General features: G+C 50.6%; 3 protein-coding genes across 3 annotated transcripts; 2 read left to right on the top strand and 1 right to left on the bottom strand.

Annotated features, from left to right (window-relative positions):
• Positions 1–527: 527 nt before the first annotated feature.
• Positions 528–1265, top strand: ETH_00029260 (calmodulin, putative; the record flags this gene model as incomplete). Its single annotated transcript, XM_013374294.1, has 1 exon — positions 528–1265. The coding sequence occupies one exon, from the start codon at positions 528–530 to the stop codon at positions 1263–1265; it is 738 nt and encodes a 245-aa protein (XP_013229748.1).
• An 899-nt stretch (positions 1266–2164) lies between these two features.
• ETH_00029255 (uncharacterized protein) lies at positions 2165–5703 on the bottom strand (the record flags this gene model as incomplete). Its single annotated transcript, XM_013374293.1, has 7 exons — positions 2165–3352; positions 3498–3647; positions 3761–3847; positions 4048–4212; positions 4334–5131; positions 5299–5390; positions 5631–5703. 7 exons carry the CDS (start codon positions 5701–5703, stop codon positions 2165–2167), a joined length of 2553 nt encoding a protein of 850 aa, XP_013229747.1.
• Positions 5704–9342: 3639 nt separating this feature from the next.
• Positions 9343–16310, top strand: ETH_00029250 (penicillin amidase domain-containing protein, putative; the record flags this gene model as incomplete). The annotated part of the gene is made up of 22 exons (XM_013374292.1): positions 9343–9399; positions 9940–10065; positions 10234–10306; positions 10586–10682; positions 10866–11051; positions 11247–11307; positions 11424–11502; positions 11636–11916; positions 12073–12166; positions 12327–12428; positions 12585–12736; positions 12864–12990; positions 13198–13271; positions 13378–13527; positions 13761–13882; positions 14072–14156; positions 14326–14468; positions 14649–14794; positions 15209–15460; positions 15563–15630; positions 15843–15957; positions 16162–16310. The coding sequence occupies 22 exons, from the start codon at positions 9343–9345 to the stop codon at positions 16308–16310; spliced, it is 2739 nt and encodes a 912-aa protein (XP_013229746.1).
• Between the last annotated feature and the right edge of the window lie 1115 nt (positions 16311–17425).

Raw genomic sequence — 17425 nt, 5'->3', positions numbered from 1 at the left:
TGCGTTTGAAAAATATTATTGCTCCGACACGCGCATTTTATTTGGCACTTGGCGCAGGTTTAGAACCTGCGCAAACCAGTGTCGGCGGCGGTCTGCATTGTGCAAATATGCGACGAGTATCCCGCGTTGCCTCGAATTACTGGTTGGAGACCAGCTCGAGTTTCGAATTCTGCTCGCAAATATAGACTGGAGCAAAATTGTTTTTTCCCACACATATCAGGGATATACATTTGAGATGCCTTAGTTAGTGGCGAGATCTCTTTGGTGGAGAGCAGCAAAGTGGTTACCTCTCAAGTGCTCGACGACTCGAAGTTCGTGGCCATCAGAGACACTCCTTAGACGTTTCCTCAGCTACCGGGGAATCTTTTATCTATTCTTTTGAACACATGCTGCTGTGTTTTTAAAGGGCGAATTCACCTGTGTGGTCAGCCGACGTGGTTGCGTATGCCAACTCAGGGGGCTGTTTAGCTTTTGAAGAAGTTGTTTGTGCGAACAGCAGCGGCCCGGCTCCTTTTATTGAGGAGGGAATGCTTCCATTTGCTCAGAACGCCCTCGGTTACACTTCGAGGTATGCTGGGGCCGGCGAACGCGGACGGCGCCGCGATGCGCGGTATGAAAGATACGACGTAGCAGAGAGGGCGCCCGCCTCCACAATATTTTTTTCCAAGCCGACGAAGCCTAAAGAGAAGCTTACACTTGACTTCACCCCGTCAGCTCTGGCGGCTGAAAGTGGACTTGGCAGCGACAGCTTTGACGAAGATTTGGAAGAAGAGGCATCAGAATGTTTCCGTTTGTATGATAGAGATGGGGATGGACTTGTTCTTGTTAGCGAGGTAACGGCGATGCTACGAAGTCTCGGTTTTGTGGTTCTTGTTGAGCAGCACAAAGCATTCGAAGCGGAGATGCGCCGGTTGAAGGTTACCTCAATCGACTTCGAAACATTTTTATCAATCGCACGTAAAGGGTTTCCGAAAGCCGTAGATCCACTAGATATCCTTGCTGCCTTCAATTTGCTCGATCGAGAGAAGAAGGGAAGCGTCAACACTGGAGAACTGCATCACCTTATGACGACAGTTGGAGACCCGCTGAGTCAAGCAGATTGGCAAAAGCTGCTCAGGAGGACTTTGATGACGCGAGAGAGCGCAGCACCGGTATCCATCAAAAGGAACACCTTCCTCATGTTAGTTTGCGCTCCAGTTGACGGCGAAAGCGAATGGGCTGCGTCCGCACCGTTGCGCCAAGCTAGGCGTAAGCAGCCGAAGTAATATCTCCGCGTCCCTCCGTACTCCCTGTTCCTGCGGCGCACTGCTGCAATAGCTGTGCCACAGATTTGGACTTTTTAGACACCATAGAAGTCACTGGCTCACCATGTATATGCGTTGGGCGGTGGTTCTGTGCAGCAGAGAACACGAAACTGTGCAGAGATGCGGCTCGCCCTCAACACCAATGAAACTGCTACTTCGAACTATGTAACCTGCGCCGCGTCAACACGGCGCAACGCAGCTTTCTCTAGTGGATAAATGCCTCCATTCCTACAGTACAACGGGCGCCGCAACGCGAGTTGTGTCCAATTAGCTTGTTGGATCACCCGAGCTGCGTTGTCGAGTCCTTGTCGGGCCCCACGCAGCAGCGTACATCATGAAAGCTAAAAGTGACGATTACACCCCCGGCTACAAAAAGCTTGTGCTTCGTACTTGCGGTTTAAATGTGCGGCACGCAACACCGCTCATTGCCGCATCGAAGAGACAGCACCTGCCGCATGTAGGGTACAGTGGCATGCTTAGGAAGGCGCATTGAAACATGGAAGCGTTACTAATCCGCGAAGTAGCATGAATTGAAGCGGAATTCACAGCCATACTGGCCCGTCAATCGAGCTGGCGAGTCATAGGTGAACCGACTGCACGGGATTGGCCAGACGGTTGAAGACTGGGTGGAAAACAGCTGCACATTTTCAGCTGCTCAGCACAAATAAACATCGCCGAAGGCACGCACCGTTCGCTCCTTGCTTGCATTCCGGTAAACCCTCGTGTGCATTAACGCATTAAAACTACCTATTTGCTTGACGCTGCTGCTCTTGCTGCTTTGCACTTCAAATCCGTCCGTTGGCCCCGGTGGAGCGTGTGTCAGCTTATTCTTGTCGACGTCGCCGACCTTTCTTTTAGTGCTAAGTTGGTATCTCAAAGTCGTACCCTGAAGTACTATGTTTTTCTTCGTGAGGCTCGAAGAGCTCTGCTACCGCGAGCTGCTCTACAGGGAGCGGCAGGAAGTCTTTTGCATCGGGAATCTGCGAAGCGCCAGCTGGGTAGTTCTCTTGAAGGCCATCCGGTGCTGCCTCTGCGGGCAGGGCTACAGCTGCAGTAGCTGCCGACAAAACTGGTTTTGCAACACTTTGTTCTTTGAGATGAGGGCGTCCAGCAGACAGTTGCCTGTCTCCTAGAACCCTAGAAGGGTTCATACTGCTTTCATCGTCGCTGCGACCCCGCTCAGAAATTAAAGCGCCGCCAGCTGTTGCAGTGGCTTTCACGCTCCCATGCTTCTCCGCTGTTGTAGTTGAGTCCAAGGTAGCGGATACTGGCCTGTCATCGTCACCGGGCACCGATGTCGCTCCGTCCTCTAACAACAATTTAGGTAGGATGGGCGGCTCTGAAGTCATGCTTTGCTCCTCTCCAGCAGCAAATGCTCCACCCTTCAACTTTTTAAGAGCGTTCTCACCCGGCATTCGTCTTCCAGTTTTCACGCGTCGCCCAGAAACGCGTTCCCTTATGCCTTTAGAAGCCCTATGGGGCTTTTGGTCCACGGTCTTTGCTACGGACTCGCCGGCTCGCAAATGTGGCTGCACATACTCTTGTTGCAAGTTTTTCCCTTGCCTTGTTGACTTGCTCTCCGCTGATGTAGCTGTCATTTGTAACGGATGGCGAGGCGTTTCTTGCGGTGTCTCCTCACTGTGCACCTCCGGGGATCCACTGTTCGGAACACAAGTTTCAGTCGCCCTAACGGTGTCAGGCGGCAGCGTTAATCTCTCTACCAGTTTCATTCGTTTTTTTCGCTGCTCAGAAATTCCTGTTTTGCTTTCATTTCGGCACTTTGTGCGTCCGGCTACAACAGAGCTTCCAACCACATTCGCCTGAGATGGAGATGACAGATGGAGTACGTGCTGCTCCCGCGGTAAAACCTGCCAAAAACGAATACAGTCAAGCAGCCATTGTGCGCATATGGTGAAGGGGCGAGCCCCTGCCTCTTCTTGCAATCTCCACAGACCCCTAGCCTGCCAACGGCGCAACGCTTCCTCATCTTCGAGCAGCCAGATTGCGGAAGAGTTGTCGTCTCCTAAGGATCCGCCCGCCGCAGCAGCCTGCAGCAGCACAATCCCAATGTAAAAAGTCCCTCACAGTGCTCCTAAAAAGCTGTCATGGAGGCAGATATCTGTGCCTGAGCTACGGATACTGTAACTGAACAAGGGAAGTTGCAAAAGATTGAGCCGTCAAGTAGGTCCATACCAGCGACAGCAACTGTTGCTTGGAAAGGCCAGCTGGACGGTAGGGTCCATAGACACAGACAGAAAGGCCCCGCAACAACCAGCGAGACTCTTCTCTGAGCTCTACTGGTGGAAAGTCAGCCCGCTGGAACTGACAGGGATCTGGCCACGCCTATCACAGCAGCGGCAGGAAAAGACAAGCTCTGTGTCAGCACCAGCACCCACAGCGCACCAGGCCTTCGCAGCTGAGTGTTCTCGGACCCAGCGAAGCTCGTATATTCTCACCTTCTTCCTCTTGGCTTCCTGGAGAAATTCCTCATTCAAAATAAAAGCACCGCTCACCAAGGCGAAATAAAGCTTTACTGTAGGTCGCTGAGTAGCATAGCAAAGCCACAGCACAGCAATACGCACTTTGCGAGCAGGGAGTACATTGACGCGTCTGTACGCTGGAGCTGCGACGGCTTCGCCTTCGTGAATGACTAAAAGGATTCACGTACGAATCACCGCGTCCATAGTTTCACAAGCCCACAAAACCGGCAGTAGATTTGACCGAGCAACACTGCTACACTCACCGTCAATTTATTACTGCAAATAAGATGGGTGATTTTTTCAGGGCTCTGCGGTTTCCAGTCAAACGCTGTTGAGACTCCTCCCAGAGTTCCTAGTCTCCGCACAATTCCTGGCAGCTCATTCTGCACGCCCGCTCCCTCTGGAAAGCCCGTTGTGGAGATAAGAGCCTGCAGGACCCAGCAAGTCGACATAATGCATAAGCTCGCAAAGCTTCTTCACCGACAAAGCGCTACTGTCACACAGGAATTATGAATGCCTGTTCATGCGCTGAGCCCCTGACAATCCTACCCGCATGCTTCTGTACGCAGACTGTCGTTTAAGTTCTGCATCAAAGCGGGCCCTGACAGCCGATGTTGAGGACTCCCATTCCCGAAACTCTGCTTCTTTGTTACACTGTTCATCAGTCCCGCTTGCCCCTCGAAGCTGTTGCTTCTGCTGCTCTTTTCTTGGTCGCTTTTGAGGCGCAGACACTTCTGCAGGTCTGTCTGCGTCACGTCTTCTCTCTCTGTCGACTCTATGACTGCACTTCCTTTTTCCGCCCTCTAATGACACGCTACTAGTTTGGTGCTCCCGCTTAGGGAGTAATTCTCTTGAATGTTGCTGCGCTTGCTCCGCAGTTTTGGCAGTGGTTGCTGTCAATGAAGAAGTAGACGCAGGTGAAACTGCTGTATTGCCAGTAGAGCACGTGGCCGGCGCTGGCCTTTTAAGTCCAGAGACGCGAGGCGCATGAAGATTCTTGTAGATAGCTGGTTTCATACTCTGGAACGGCACCGCTTTCGTACGGGTTCCCGACTCACTTGTTGATTTTTTCGTTGCATTTGCAGCAGCTGGGTCTGAATCAGCAGCAGCTTTGTCGTGATGCGCGCCTGCTGACGCAGTTGCTTCTTGCTCTTTGGGTGTACATGTTCTAGCTGCAGTTGAATCGGCACTAACTGCGTCGTGCTGCACGCCCTTTTTGAGGCCCGCAGCAACTGCCTTCAAGGCAGACAGGAAGGCTTCTAGGCGTTCACCCTGCTGAGGCTTCGTGAGGGAAAGAGTGCACGCAAATTGTGAAGGATGCATCTCTATGAGCGCGGACCCGCCAACCTGTGGGTAGAAATTTCAAAAGCGCAGCGTATTTTCCAAAAGGAGCTCCACAAACTCGTCTAAAATCGGGAGACGAACACCTAGTAGGGTTGCGTAGGCATTATTCGATTTGAAAAAACGAAGATAACCCGGAGAGCCACCCTAAATTTGTTCTTGCTGTCACGTACCTCTTGCAGTTTTACAGCGACAACCGCCTCGTTTAAATTTGGGTCCAACTTGAGAAGTCGCGCCACGCCTGCGTAATCCAGATGACCAAAGCCTGTAAAAAGCAGCAACATCGAGGAACCTGTGGATCTGATTGTAAGGCAGTATTTACGGATAGACGAAAATCACATAGGCAGGGTGTGACGCAACCTATAACTTCGTTTCTGTCCTGCCCAATGCACGTGCAAAATGAAGCAGGGGAGCGGTTCCTGGCTCGGTATGGAATATGCTAAAGCGAGGACCACACCTTTTAATACATATGTGTACACTAATTTGGACCGCCGGCGCTTCTTACCCTGCAAGTCTGCCTCCGATACTTTGCCATCGTCCAACGCCCGCCGCAGAAGAGCTTCTGCAGCGGACCTCATGGCAACTGGTTTGGTTAACCTGGCGTAAAGACTACCTAATACGTGCTAAGAACAAAACATCATGACCCCCTTAGGGCAATACCCAGAAAAAGAGGCGCTGTCCACACTGACTACTGAAGATCGAGGCAGGCCTCCACTCCACACAATCAGCCCACCAAAGCGGGCTAGACTTCAATTTTCCGAAAGCTACTCTGAATCTATCAGTTCCTATATATCGATATTTTGTATGACTGGGCAGCGTGTCGCAGAACGTACATTTTCGCCAGCCGCCCTCCCTGAACAACTAGCGGCAACCCCACCAACCAGCCCCACCAACTTGCTGGGTCATGAAGAGCCAGCAAGTTGAAAGGTTTTCACTGGAACAAGAACAAATCCAACATCCATTCCTGTCTTTTGCTTGGGATTTTGCAGCTGTTTTTTGTGTTCTTTGTAGTGTGTGCCGGGTCTCAGTGTTGCTGTGACACTGAGCATTGTCGTCATCGCCCGGCGCGCGCATATGATAACCCTGCCTTCGTGCAGAATCACCCCCAAAGAGTCTCGGGGAAATATGTCACTTTTTGGAAAGTTACATCCACAATAATACTGGCGCGGCACAGAGCGTATGAGTTGCAGCAGAGTGCAATCGCTTACTTCGGCCATTTTCCGCCCTTCTTTACTCAGAGAGCATCGTTTGTCCTACAGTGATGTGATTTAAACGCCTTCATACGCCATATCAGTGACCATAGCTGTCTGCCTTGGGGCCCTGTGTCTCATGGTGCCCCTTCGGCAGCTCGTGCAAGTGGCGTTACTCCAATGAGGCAGCAGTGTATATACTTCTGCGCGCAAAAGCCTGCTTGACCTGCGGCGCTCCTTTGGTCTCAGTTGTCAGTGCCACTAAAATCCAGTAAAACCCGAGAAGGCTCTGAATGTAGGCAGTGGGACAAACGCCCCTACCTCTGCAGCCTAAACTGCGTGTCTGATCACAAAATGAGAAAACACCCTGTCTTTTCGTTTGTACGGACGAACAACTCAACATGTTCAGTGTCATAACTACTCAACGAGCCCTCCAAAGGGCCTACAAGTGTAGTAATAGCAGTGCTTTATAGCATTTTCCAGGCGTCTTTTCCTCCTGCATGTAACCAACATGCTTTATAATGCATCTCATAATAATGAACCACACGGCGCCCCAAGCACCTTCCTGGACGAATCATGTGCTCGTCTTGTAAGCTTCTGTTGAGTGCACCAAAGTAACGAGCTGCCCAAATCTGCATTGTGCTGTCGATTTGAGAAGCGTGGGCCTGGGCTACGGCGCTACGGACGTGAGGTGCCCCAGGATTCCAGCGAGGAGCCTAGAGGGACGACGCTCAGTCGGCAGTCGACAGACACCGCCTCCTTCGTCTTCCTGGTACGCTGTCACCCGCCATCATTTTTCTTGTATTTTTAGCATATTGTGTTTCATCGGGATACTGTAAGAAGCCGTTCTTAAGCTTGACTGAACTGAACTAGTTCCACTTTCCACAGACAGCCCATATCGTGTAACAAGAAATTTCATTACGCGGAAAAATTGGTTGGGTTCTTTAATTTGTAAATATCTGCGGTAAATTTGCTCATGAGTTATCAATCTTCCGTGTCCGAGGCTCTGCCGGGTTAACGGGCCACCGGTAATGTCCTTCGAGAAGAGACATCAACTACTCCTGGGATAAAAAACAGAGACTAGCATCTTACATGGCTAAAAAGACCGGAAACCAGTATGGGTGTTATTAGAAGTTCTTTGCAGCGGGAACACCAATGCGCTTTGCACTGCGCATTCAACAGGCAGTTGCAAGCAGGGTCCCTTGAGTGCTCATTATTGTCATGCACGCGCAACAGTTACACGACCCTTTCTGTTTCTCGACTCGTTATGCTGACGGGATACTTGTCACAATGGCACTAACGACAGGTTTGGACAATCACTGCAGGTTTCAATGCAAGGCTTGTGTCCCGCTTTCGTCCTTCGTCATACCCCTGGGTGAACGCGTAGAGCTTCAGAGCATAAATTGGTCTAGCGGCACGTGATTTGTACACTATAAGTATGGTTTTGGAGTCAACTTGACGATTTATGGAGGTTATCTAGGCCACGTTTGTTGCATAGAGTGTTTCACCAGGCAGCAGCAGGAGTATCTCTGATTAGGCAGCGTGAGGAGGCGGTTCGAAGGCTTCTTCGTGGCTCAGATTGCAAGTTTCAACCGAAAAGAAACTCGTTGACAGCAAAGACAGCTCTTCAGGCAGCGTTTGGTCTGCTGCTTGTACCGAAGCCTACACGCACGGGTTGCAACTGCCAAGCATAAACTTTGTATGATTAGAGTGCTCCGTAATTTCGCATGAATGCTCATTGGTGTTTTCGCTTGCGTGTACGTGACTTCGCATCGTTTTAAGAGCAGGCCAAATAGCAGCATCGCCATACTGAAACTTGCCCATGTGGATAGCTGAAAAAAATATAGAGGTTCACAATTGCTTTCCGATGTGTCAGTTTCTGCGTGCAAGGTAGTTTTGGAGAAAACGTGCAGCTCAGGCAATACCGCAGCGGAGTTCCAGACCTGAGAGTCCCAAACAATACATTTACACTGCGTTGCTGAGCTGGCTGGCCATGTTTTTCTTGTGCTTTGCTAGGGTTCTTTCAGTTTGAAGGTGGCAGGACCCAAAAACGCCTCGCTGTGCTCACCAGAAGCGGGTATTCTTGGGTGAATGGCAAGCAGGAGAAACTCTAAAAAGGCCTAAGGATAACAACATGTGGGTGTTCCTGCATCATGCTGCTCTTGTGCCAGTAGCTGAAGCGGTACTGTAGCTCTCACCTGCAACAGGTCCTTTGGGCCTTACGGCCAACGAGTTATGCCACAGAAGATGGAGCAGATCGACCCCGGCATGCCAGTAAAAACTATTGAATATTAACAAAGCAAGTCAGACAGCACAAGTACCATAATGCCAATATTGATTCTGTGGGACAAGAACCTAACTTCGAAGTGTTCCACGTGCCGTATCAGATGTGTCTACCGAAGGATTTCTTCTTAGACTCTATCATCCAACATTGGATCCCTAGGCCACTGGACGTGCCCAGGGACGCTGGCGTGAAGGTATCTGTGCAATTTTCGCTCCTCCCCACTGCAGCGTGACGTAGCAGTAGGCATTTGCTGTGCTTCCTGAAGCGCATACCACGAAACTCTTCGGCTTCAGGGGCGCCTCAGTTCAATTTTACTGTGAATGACACCTAAGCTGTGCGAATCTTATGCCAGTTGGTTCCGCGCCTCAGTCCACAGCGGCATAGCGTGTGTGCAAATAGTAACGTGTCTGCAGCAAGGGAGCATGGGACAAACGAAGCAAACGCAACCAACCAGCCGCAGCGACTCGCCAAAACCGTAGAGTCAGCCAGTAAATGAATATAAAATACGGTAGGGGCGTCTGGAGCTTCATGGCTATGGTCAGATTTAGGCTTCCAGCGATTATGGCCTCGGCGCGCTAGAGTCGTGAGACTGTGACAGGCCTCGGTTGAATACGGAAACCCAAAAACCTCCATGACACAAACTCCAGGGCTAACCCTAGATCCTGAGCGATTACTTTAATCTAGGGGCAGGGAGCGGGAAGCTATACACTGAACCATATGCACAAAACGCCGGACGACAGGCGATGCCCTGCGACGCCGTTGAAGTGAGCGGGTGGAGTGCGTCTCGCAGGGTGTCCCTGGTAAACACAGCCAGTCAAAAAATTCTGCATGTTTCGATTTTCCGGCTTAGATACTTCATAAGTAGCGCAGACGCTTCAGCCTGAATCCTCTAGTGACGAACACCAGCGAAGTTTCCGTCCTGCTGGAGCAGCAGCGCCGTCTCCCTGCGGGGTCTCCTTTGCGAGTGACCTGCTAACGCGGAAAAGTACGCTATCACTTTTTGGCATTTAAGCCTTTAGGGAAAGACACCGAGTTTGCGAAGAAGTCAGCCTTTACCTCACGGTGGGTGCACGCGGAAGCGAGACCAGACAGCACAAGGGCGGGGATATGTGGTTTCGTCCAAGGGTTTGGTTGTGTCTTCAGATGAAATTCTCGAACGGGCTTGGTATCAAGAGCTTCCTAACGATAATAGCCGCCAGCAGCCTTACCTTGCTGGTTATCCAGTATTGCAGAACTAGAGTGAGTGCTCGGAAGGCCTCGAGCTGTGTTGAGTAGTGTGGGAAAGCCCTCGACTAGAACTACCTGCAAGGAGCGCTGCAGTTAAGAATTTTTGTGTCCAGGACCCATGGGATTACTATGCGCTGACATACACGGACTTCTTTTCCTTTGTCGTTGGGCTTATTGGACGTCCCGTCATTAGTCGCTTCTTTACGCCAGATGAGGCTTTCTGGAATACACCTGCAGAGGTAGACCGTCATTGCTCAAATGTGCAAAGCGGACGTTTTCGGTTGTTGGATTCGCATACTCGTAGTTCTATCTGCACTAGAGGGAAACACACGCAATCCAGTTGACGCATATGCTTAACGATCGATAGCCGAGTGCCCAGCGTAGAGGATGTTGGGTTGATGCTCCAGGTTCCTGGAATACAGTCCACGATTAAAATAGGACACGACAAATATGGGCTCCCCTACTTGACTGCATCCAGCCGTGAGCTCCCTATACTCACTATTGCCTTCGCGTACGCCGCTGGCTACGATTTTCGGCGGATAGGTGGTTTTTGCTCTTCCAATTTATGGCTGAGGCATTTAGTGCTTGTTGTGCTTCTCAGGGGAGGATCTCTGCTTCGGTCAGGGATATTTGCATGCAATGGGTAGGTTTTGGTTCTTCGCTGCTCATTTTGCAATAGTCCCACTGGCCAGGGTTTGAAAAGTGCTTGCAGAGTAAGAACTCTAGATAAGAAGATTAGAGGGTATACTGTGTACACAGAGAGGCCCGCGCAAATCGAACTATTGAGATTAGTGGCGACGGGAAAGTCTGCAGCCGTCCTTGGAGCTTCAATGACCGACACTGACATGATTACCAGGTAAGAGTTCAGGGTTTAGATGGCTGTTGGGCACTGCGCGAACATTTAGCTGTAGTACGTGTCGCTGTTCATAGAAACATCGGCCTTCAAGGCTTTCCACGGCAAAGACTTCAGGATTCACGTCTAGGATGTTAACGAGATCTGAGGCCTGATGCTCAAATCCTGTCAATTTCGGGCTCTCAGGACCGTAATATCCGAGGAGGCACTTTTGTGGAAGCTACGAAAACTGCCGCGTCACGGCGTGGCTTGCTTAATTGCTTACTCTCGAGGCAAGCCAAGGCTAAGTCACAAGCTGCAAGATCCTAGGCTGCTCCTTTCCGGGGAGCATTATTTTGACTTCCTCACTGCACCGTGCAGAGCCCTTATGAGGTCCGTAGCTGGCGATGAGCAGTTAACGGTGGTATCTGAATGTTTTTCAACATGCTTCTCAGGGGTAACTGAGGCCTTCAGGTCGTTGCCTGCGCGACCCGTCGAGTTCGTTCTTTTGGGACACACGCCCTCCTTGCCGTTTACTGTCTTTGATGTAGCCGCTATCTCCACAATTTATTCCATGATGCTTAACAGGGGACTGACGAGGGACTTTGTGCGAGTCCACCTCAAAGAGTCACTGGGCGACAAATGGAAGGTAAACAGCTGAGAACAGGGAATGCAGATTCTGCAGTCTGGAACATAGAAGACGTTTGCTTCTGGAGACCGCGCAGTACGAGCCTGGTGACCGTGGTTGATCCTTTTCTGCTGCAGTTGTTCGATTTCGGCTTTCCTGAGGGGGTTCCCCCTCTCAATCCTGAAGGCAGCGGCCCCAGTCTCTACGACCTCGAGGGTAACTCAAAGGAAACCCAGGCTGTTGTTTTATTTGTCAACTGGCAAGGCCAGTCGTGACAAAGCGCAAACGCTGACTTAGATCGTCTCTGCACCGTTCTCTTGAGTGTTAAGGCGTATCTTTTGTCCGTCAGGCAAGCCAGTTGCATTCCCTTCAGTAGAATTAAAGGACACCGAATGGTCAACCAGAGGCCCCTCGGCGTTCCCAGAAATAACAGAAGGGCCCCACTCCCTCAATCCGGAATTTGGAGGTCCCATGCACGACAGAGATCCCAGTCCCAAAATGACACCAGAGCGCATGCACCAGTTCAAAGAGGACATGCAGAGAGCGGAGGATTTTTATGACCTGAAGCACCCAAAGCCGTGGACCACAGAGCAACAGCCACAGCACTCCAACACCTTCAGTCTCAAAGTGGTAAGCCGATAAACTGCGTTTCTACATGCGCGCTAAGTCTCTGCATGCAATCTCACTTTGTGAAAGTAGGCATCTGCTGCATGCGAGGGGCAGCGCAGGGATGCTCGTCCGTGCTTGCTTAAACTGGCGTTCCCGTACATTTGCGATTGCTTGCAGGACGGCAGCAACGGTTGGGCCGTATCGGGCAAACTTACAAAGACGGGAATGCCTCTTTTGGCTGGCGATCCCCATGTTGAAGTTAATGCCCCAGGTGGGCTACTAGGGTTCAGATTTGTAGGTTTCATTGGGTGCATCTGCTTTTAATATCGCAACCCCGTCTTACAGCAGGAACTCTTGCATAGACCGCGTGAGCAATGCGCCTAGGGCTCGATGCACACGCTGCACGTGCTGCGTGCTTGTTTGGTCACAAGGATTTTGGATGCCAATGTGGCTGAAGTCGGACGGCAAGCTAGACGGCTTGCCTGTTCGCGGCGTGGGCGCCACCGCGGTGGGGACTACAGGCATGTTCATAGGTGCGTCAGAGTTCTGTAGCTCTTCATGCCCCTGCTATGTAGTGTCTCTGCTGTTCCTCGCTTGTCTTGTCGATTCGCTCTGCCCAGTGGTTGTATCGCCAAAAGACCAGACTTTATTGTTCATGGTGGGCGGCTTGCGGCTTGCGTCGCTCGCAGGTCACAACGACTACGCTGCCTGGACCCAGACAGTGGCACACACTGACATAGAGGATCTCTTCTTAGTAGAGCTAAATGAAGAGGGGACCCACTACTACTATGGCGGCAAACAGTACCCGCTGAAGTTCATCGAACACAACATCTATGTTAAAGTGAGCTTGACTCCAGGGTGTCTTGGTTTGAATCTAGGCTTCGCGGCCTGATACGTCTTAGGTTATGTTTAGGAATTCGTGGGTCTCGACGGAAGGCTGCGTTCGGGTTTCCATTATATGTGGTCAGGGGCGCCCAAACCCTATTCGTCATATATCTCGTTACAGCCATCACGGTCCTCTGTTCTCTGATGCTGTCCCTCCTCTTCGCAAGCGCATTGGAAAAAACCAGGCGCTTGTTCTTGCTTCCGTGGCATGTAGGTGTTGAATAGCAAGGACTTTTCAGCAGTTGTGCCCCGAACACATATTGGAACGCTACGGGTTTTAGTGCAAAATTTCAGTTACAAGCATTGTTCTCGCTAAATTCTAGAGACAACGTGCCCCACTCAACCAGCGACCAGTGTCCACTCCCTGAACATGCGCGCAAGGCGGCTCAACCTGTGATTGTGTTAATTTTTGAGCAGTGCGTGCCCCGCTGCCTGTGGCTTGGGCTGAAAAGATGCTCTTTGGGAAGGAGTGGAAAGACTACATCGAAATGGTCAGCGCAAGTCATGTATGAGTACCACTTTCCAAGCCAGGTGCAGAGTACCTACACAGATTCTGGAAGGTGGTTTTGTGATCTTCACGTTTTTTGGGGAATGCAGGGACAGCATGCCCAGATGAACGAGTTTGTTTGCATCTGGGCAACGAAGGATGGTGCTATAGGCGCGTCTGTGACGGGAGCAGTGCCTGTGAGGCCTTTCTCCACTATTCCTCAATTTAGGGATGGGTCAGACCCAAAACAAGACTGGAAGGTCCGTGATCATTTGTGCCTAGAACCTTACCGCATGAAGCAAGCGTGGCTGCAGAAGGTTTTAATGCGTTTAGGCTGAGGCACGGTCAAATATTATACTTTAGCAGTGCACTAAGGTATCTCGCCGTCGCAGACCACATGTCCGTCAACTAGGACAAGAAAATTGTGGCTGCAAAATCCCTTCCGATAGCTCGAGCAAAGGCTGCGTAGGTATGGGTGACCCTTCGGTTGCAGGGAGTGCTCCCTCAAGAACAAATTCCGTTTGTGATGAACCCCAAAAGCGGAATTATCGTTGCGGGGAATTCAGTGCTCGCGGATGACCCGAAAAGACTTTTCGGAGAAGTGTTTGTTCCAGGGTGGGTATAGTCACGATGCTACCTGGAGTTTCAGCATGCATGATCTCTTTACAAGACTTCGGTGGTTTGAGTTATTTTGATCACATTTTAGGAGCACAGCGTTGCATCTATCTGACAGAACGTGCAGCTGTTCATGGTCAGGGCATGTGTCTAGAGGTCTTCCTGTCCACGCTTGCGTTGAGCGTGCAGACATCGAGTCCGTCGCGCGCATCAGTTGCTGGCTGATCTGAAGAGCAAAAAAGAGATAGAAATTCAGGATCTCATCAAGATGCAGGTAGGGCGAAGTGCCCATATGCAAACCGCATTCTCGATGATGCAACATGGTAAAAGTTAATGCATGGTTCTTTAACTCACGCGGTCCAGTCACAGAGCTGCCGCCCTCATTCACTTTTCAGTCTCGAGGTAAATGGAGTTCAGCTGGTGATGTCTAAGCGTTTCTACAGGAGGATCAGTACAGCGAACACGGATGCGAGTTTAAGGATTTTGTCTTGAAGGAATTCCTCCATCGATTTGATCTTAAAAATGATCAGGAGGAGGCCACTGCCCTTTGCGCGGACGAGGGCCTCACTCCCTATGTGGCTAGATTGTCAGCTGCACGTCAGAGCAGTAGTTAAAGGCTTGCCGCTTTTGGATTGAATTTGTCCGGCCCAGTGATGATCCACTTGCCACAGGATTTTCGGAGGGGTGCGGTTGTTCGTAATTAAATGTGAAGTGTTTGCATGGCTTACAACGTGGGGGGTATGTTGGAAAGTTTGTGAGCTTGCAGGCTAACAGCTGCCATGGAATCTTGGGACTGCTCTATGAATGCCACTTCGCACGGGGCCTCAATTTACGAAGTTTGGCTCCAAATGGTTTTGCAAGGAGTTTTTGCTGCCAACAACTGGAGTGATGAGGCGCTTTTCTCGCTAGTCGGTAAGCCAGGAGTTGCGTATGGAGTTTGGAGCATATGCCACCAGCTGGGCTCACGCTATTCAGGGCGTATATTTTGTGTTATGAACCAGGAGGTTGGCTTCATCCCACCTGGTTGCCGCGCACAGAGGCCCTCAACCACTGGCGCGTCAACCTGCTCTCGGCACTGAAGAACAGGAGTACGTACGAGCTAAGTTCATCGGACTCAGAGTTTAGGGTTTATGCTTAGTTTCAGTTCCATCTGAGCAATAAGCCGCTTCAAAGTAAATTAGGAGGGGCTTCTTGTGTCCGCAAAGTGGGTAGCTGCCATGTGCAGATGTTTGCGCAAATGTGTAGGCACGAAGCCTGTGGCTTGCCCCGAACTTGGTGCCGACATGGTATGAATCATCGAATTGCTTTTGTGGTGCTTTGTTGCAGAATCCGGTTTACTCCCCGCGGAATACCCTCTGTCGCGTTTGCTCTGCAAGTCGGCGACTGATACTGTGAAGTATCTAATGGGACGGCTGGGCCCTGATGTGAAGGACTGGCATTGGGGGAAACTTCGCAGTCGCTATATCGACCATCTTTTCGTCAGAGATGCGCCCGCCCTTAGACACCTGTTAAGTGTTGGGCCACTAAAGTGGGGAGGAAACTTCGGCACGCTCAAAGCTCATCACTTCGAACCGCACAGTACGATGATGATCACAGAAATAGATTTGCAGGCGTGAGCAATTTGCTTTTAAGGGTGGGAATCTCATTACTCGGGCGTAAGTTTGGCTGTGGACGTTGCAGTTCTTAAGGCCGATGATCCACTGACTGGAAACTTCCATCGAGGAATCGACACAACTTCTCTCAGAGTAGTGAGGCTTTGATTAGTTGATGGCTTGAGTTTCGGGTTTTTCTCAAGTTTCAGGGTCCGTGAGCGCATATTTTGCCTCTGCTATTTTAGTCTTCTTAATTCACCCATGTGTTGAGATAATTATCGGGAGCCACGACTATTTTAGATGATCGTTTAATAGACTAGGCACTCCAGGGTTGAGAAGTGCTTAAATCACATGATTACTTCCTTCAGGTGTTCGACTTGAGCAACTGGGAGAATTCTCTCTGGGCCTACTACCCAGGTGTCTCGGGCTGGCCCGGCAGCAAACACTATGGAGATACAGCTGAACTGCTTGAGGATGGGAAAGGTACATTGGCAAAAGTACTTACAATAACTTGCATAGGTCCAGGTATTGGCTTCTGTGGGTGTTTTCTATGTGGACCACGTTCATTTCAGTTCTGTTAGCCTTCTTTTGTTCCGATGTACTGGCATTGTTTTTGTCGCCATGCGCCCCCGGTCTTCTTTCCAGTCTAGGCCTGCCTTTTGCGTGTCTACGTACGGTGTCTCACAGAAAAGCTGATGCCGATTCCGTGGGATGAAGAGAAGATTGAAGCGTCGCTTATAGCTACGAAGATTCTAAGCCCCAAGCAAGAGCGGCAGCAGGCACCACAGCGGAGCCAGCAGCCTCCGCGGCAGCAGCAGCAGAAGCAAGAGTTTTAAAGACGCCATTATATATTTTGGTGGACACTGCAGAAGAGTCCATCTGTCGCATAGGGGGAGCCTTCGCTTCTGATGCACCTGCTGTGTGAGAAGCAGCAAAACGCGCGAAGTGTAGACGGCTGCAAACACAGAAGGTAAATCAACAGTGACTGCGCTCGTCTGTTAGCAGGAACGAGAGGTATCACAGCGGTAGCAGCAAGGGCATACGCTCCATAACAAATTTGGCCAACTGGTCACTCGAACACATTTGGAACAGTGCCGCTCGTGTAGGTTAAATAGATTTATGTACGCACCGGAAAACAACATATCGCATTTCTGCTTGAACCAAACTCATCTGTCGCTGCTCGGGCCCCTGCAGCACCAGCGGAGTGTAGCTGGTGTGCAAACTGACTGCCTGGCAGCGCCAAGAAGCGAGGCGGCAGAGAAGAGGCAAAGTGAAAGGACCAAACTGCAGCAGCTGCACCATCAGGCAGAACACAATAAAACCTGCGTTGATATTGCTTTGCCCTGATATTTCTTTTACCCAGCGCAGTTTTTTTAGATGCAGCCGTCCTGCAGCCAGAGTTTTCTTTTTGCGGTTTCAGCGTTTGCTTCCCGGATAGTGAGTGGTGTGTTTGATCAGATGTCATCAAACACACAGCAATCAAAGCCGCCCCGATTCATGAGGGTGCAGTGAGCGGGTATACGGTGCCGTTTCATTGTTCGGCTTACCCCTGATAGTTCAATGCTTCTTTCTAAGAATTAGGCTTACGCTGAGGAAGACAGTTGTGACTCATTAGAAGGCCAGAGGCGCGCTTCACAGTTTTGGGGTCAGCCTTTTAGTTCGTTGCGCGTGTAAATACGTGAGGATGCATAGATGAGTGGAGGGCGTGAATAGGTTTCACTGAAGATTCTATGAAGGCAGAGTGGCACTGAGCAAAGTGTCGCGTTATTCCTGTTGCGCATTGCGACGTATCAACCCTATTTGTCGTGATGTTGCTTCCTTGTACGGCGTCGGGGCTTTTGGTAAGGCCTGTCATGTGTGTATGTGGGATCTGCCGAATGAAATTTTCAGGGATTTACGTGTTCTGATGAAGTTAATCGCTTCTTAGCTTTCCCTGCCTAATTTCCAGAGG

Source organism: Eimeria tenella, genomic scaffold (assembly GCF_000499545.2).
Source record: "Eimeria tenella Houghton genomic scaffold, Eth_scaff2, whole genome shotgun sequence".
NCBI classification, from domain to species: domain Eukaryota; phylum Apicomplexa; class Conoidasida; order Eucoccidiorida; family Eimeriidae; genus Eimeria; species Eimeria tenella.
Note: the sequence above shows the minus strand (reverse complement) of the source record. Positions and strands in the feature narration are given on the sequence as shown.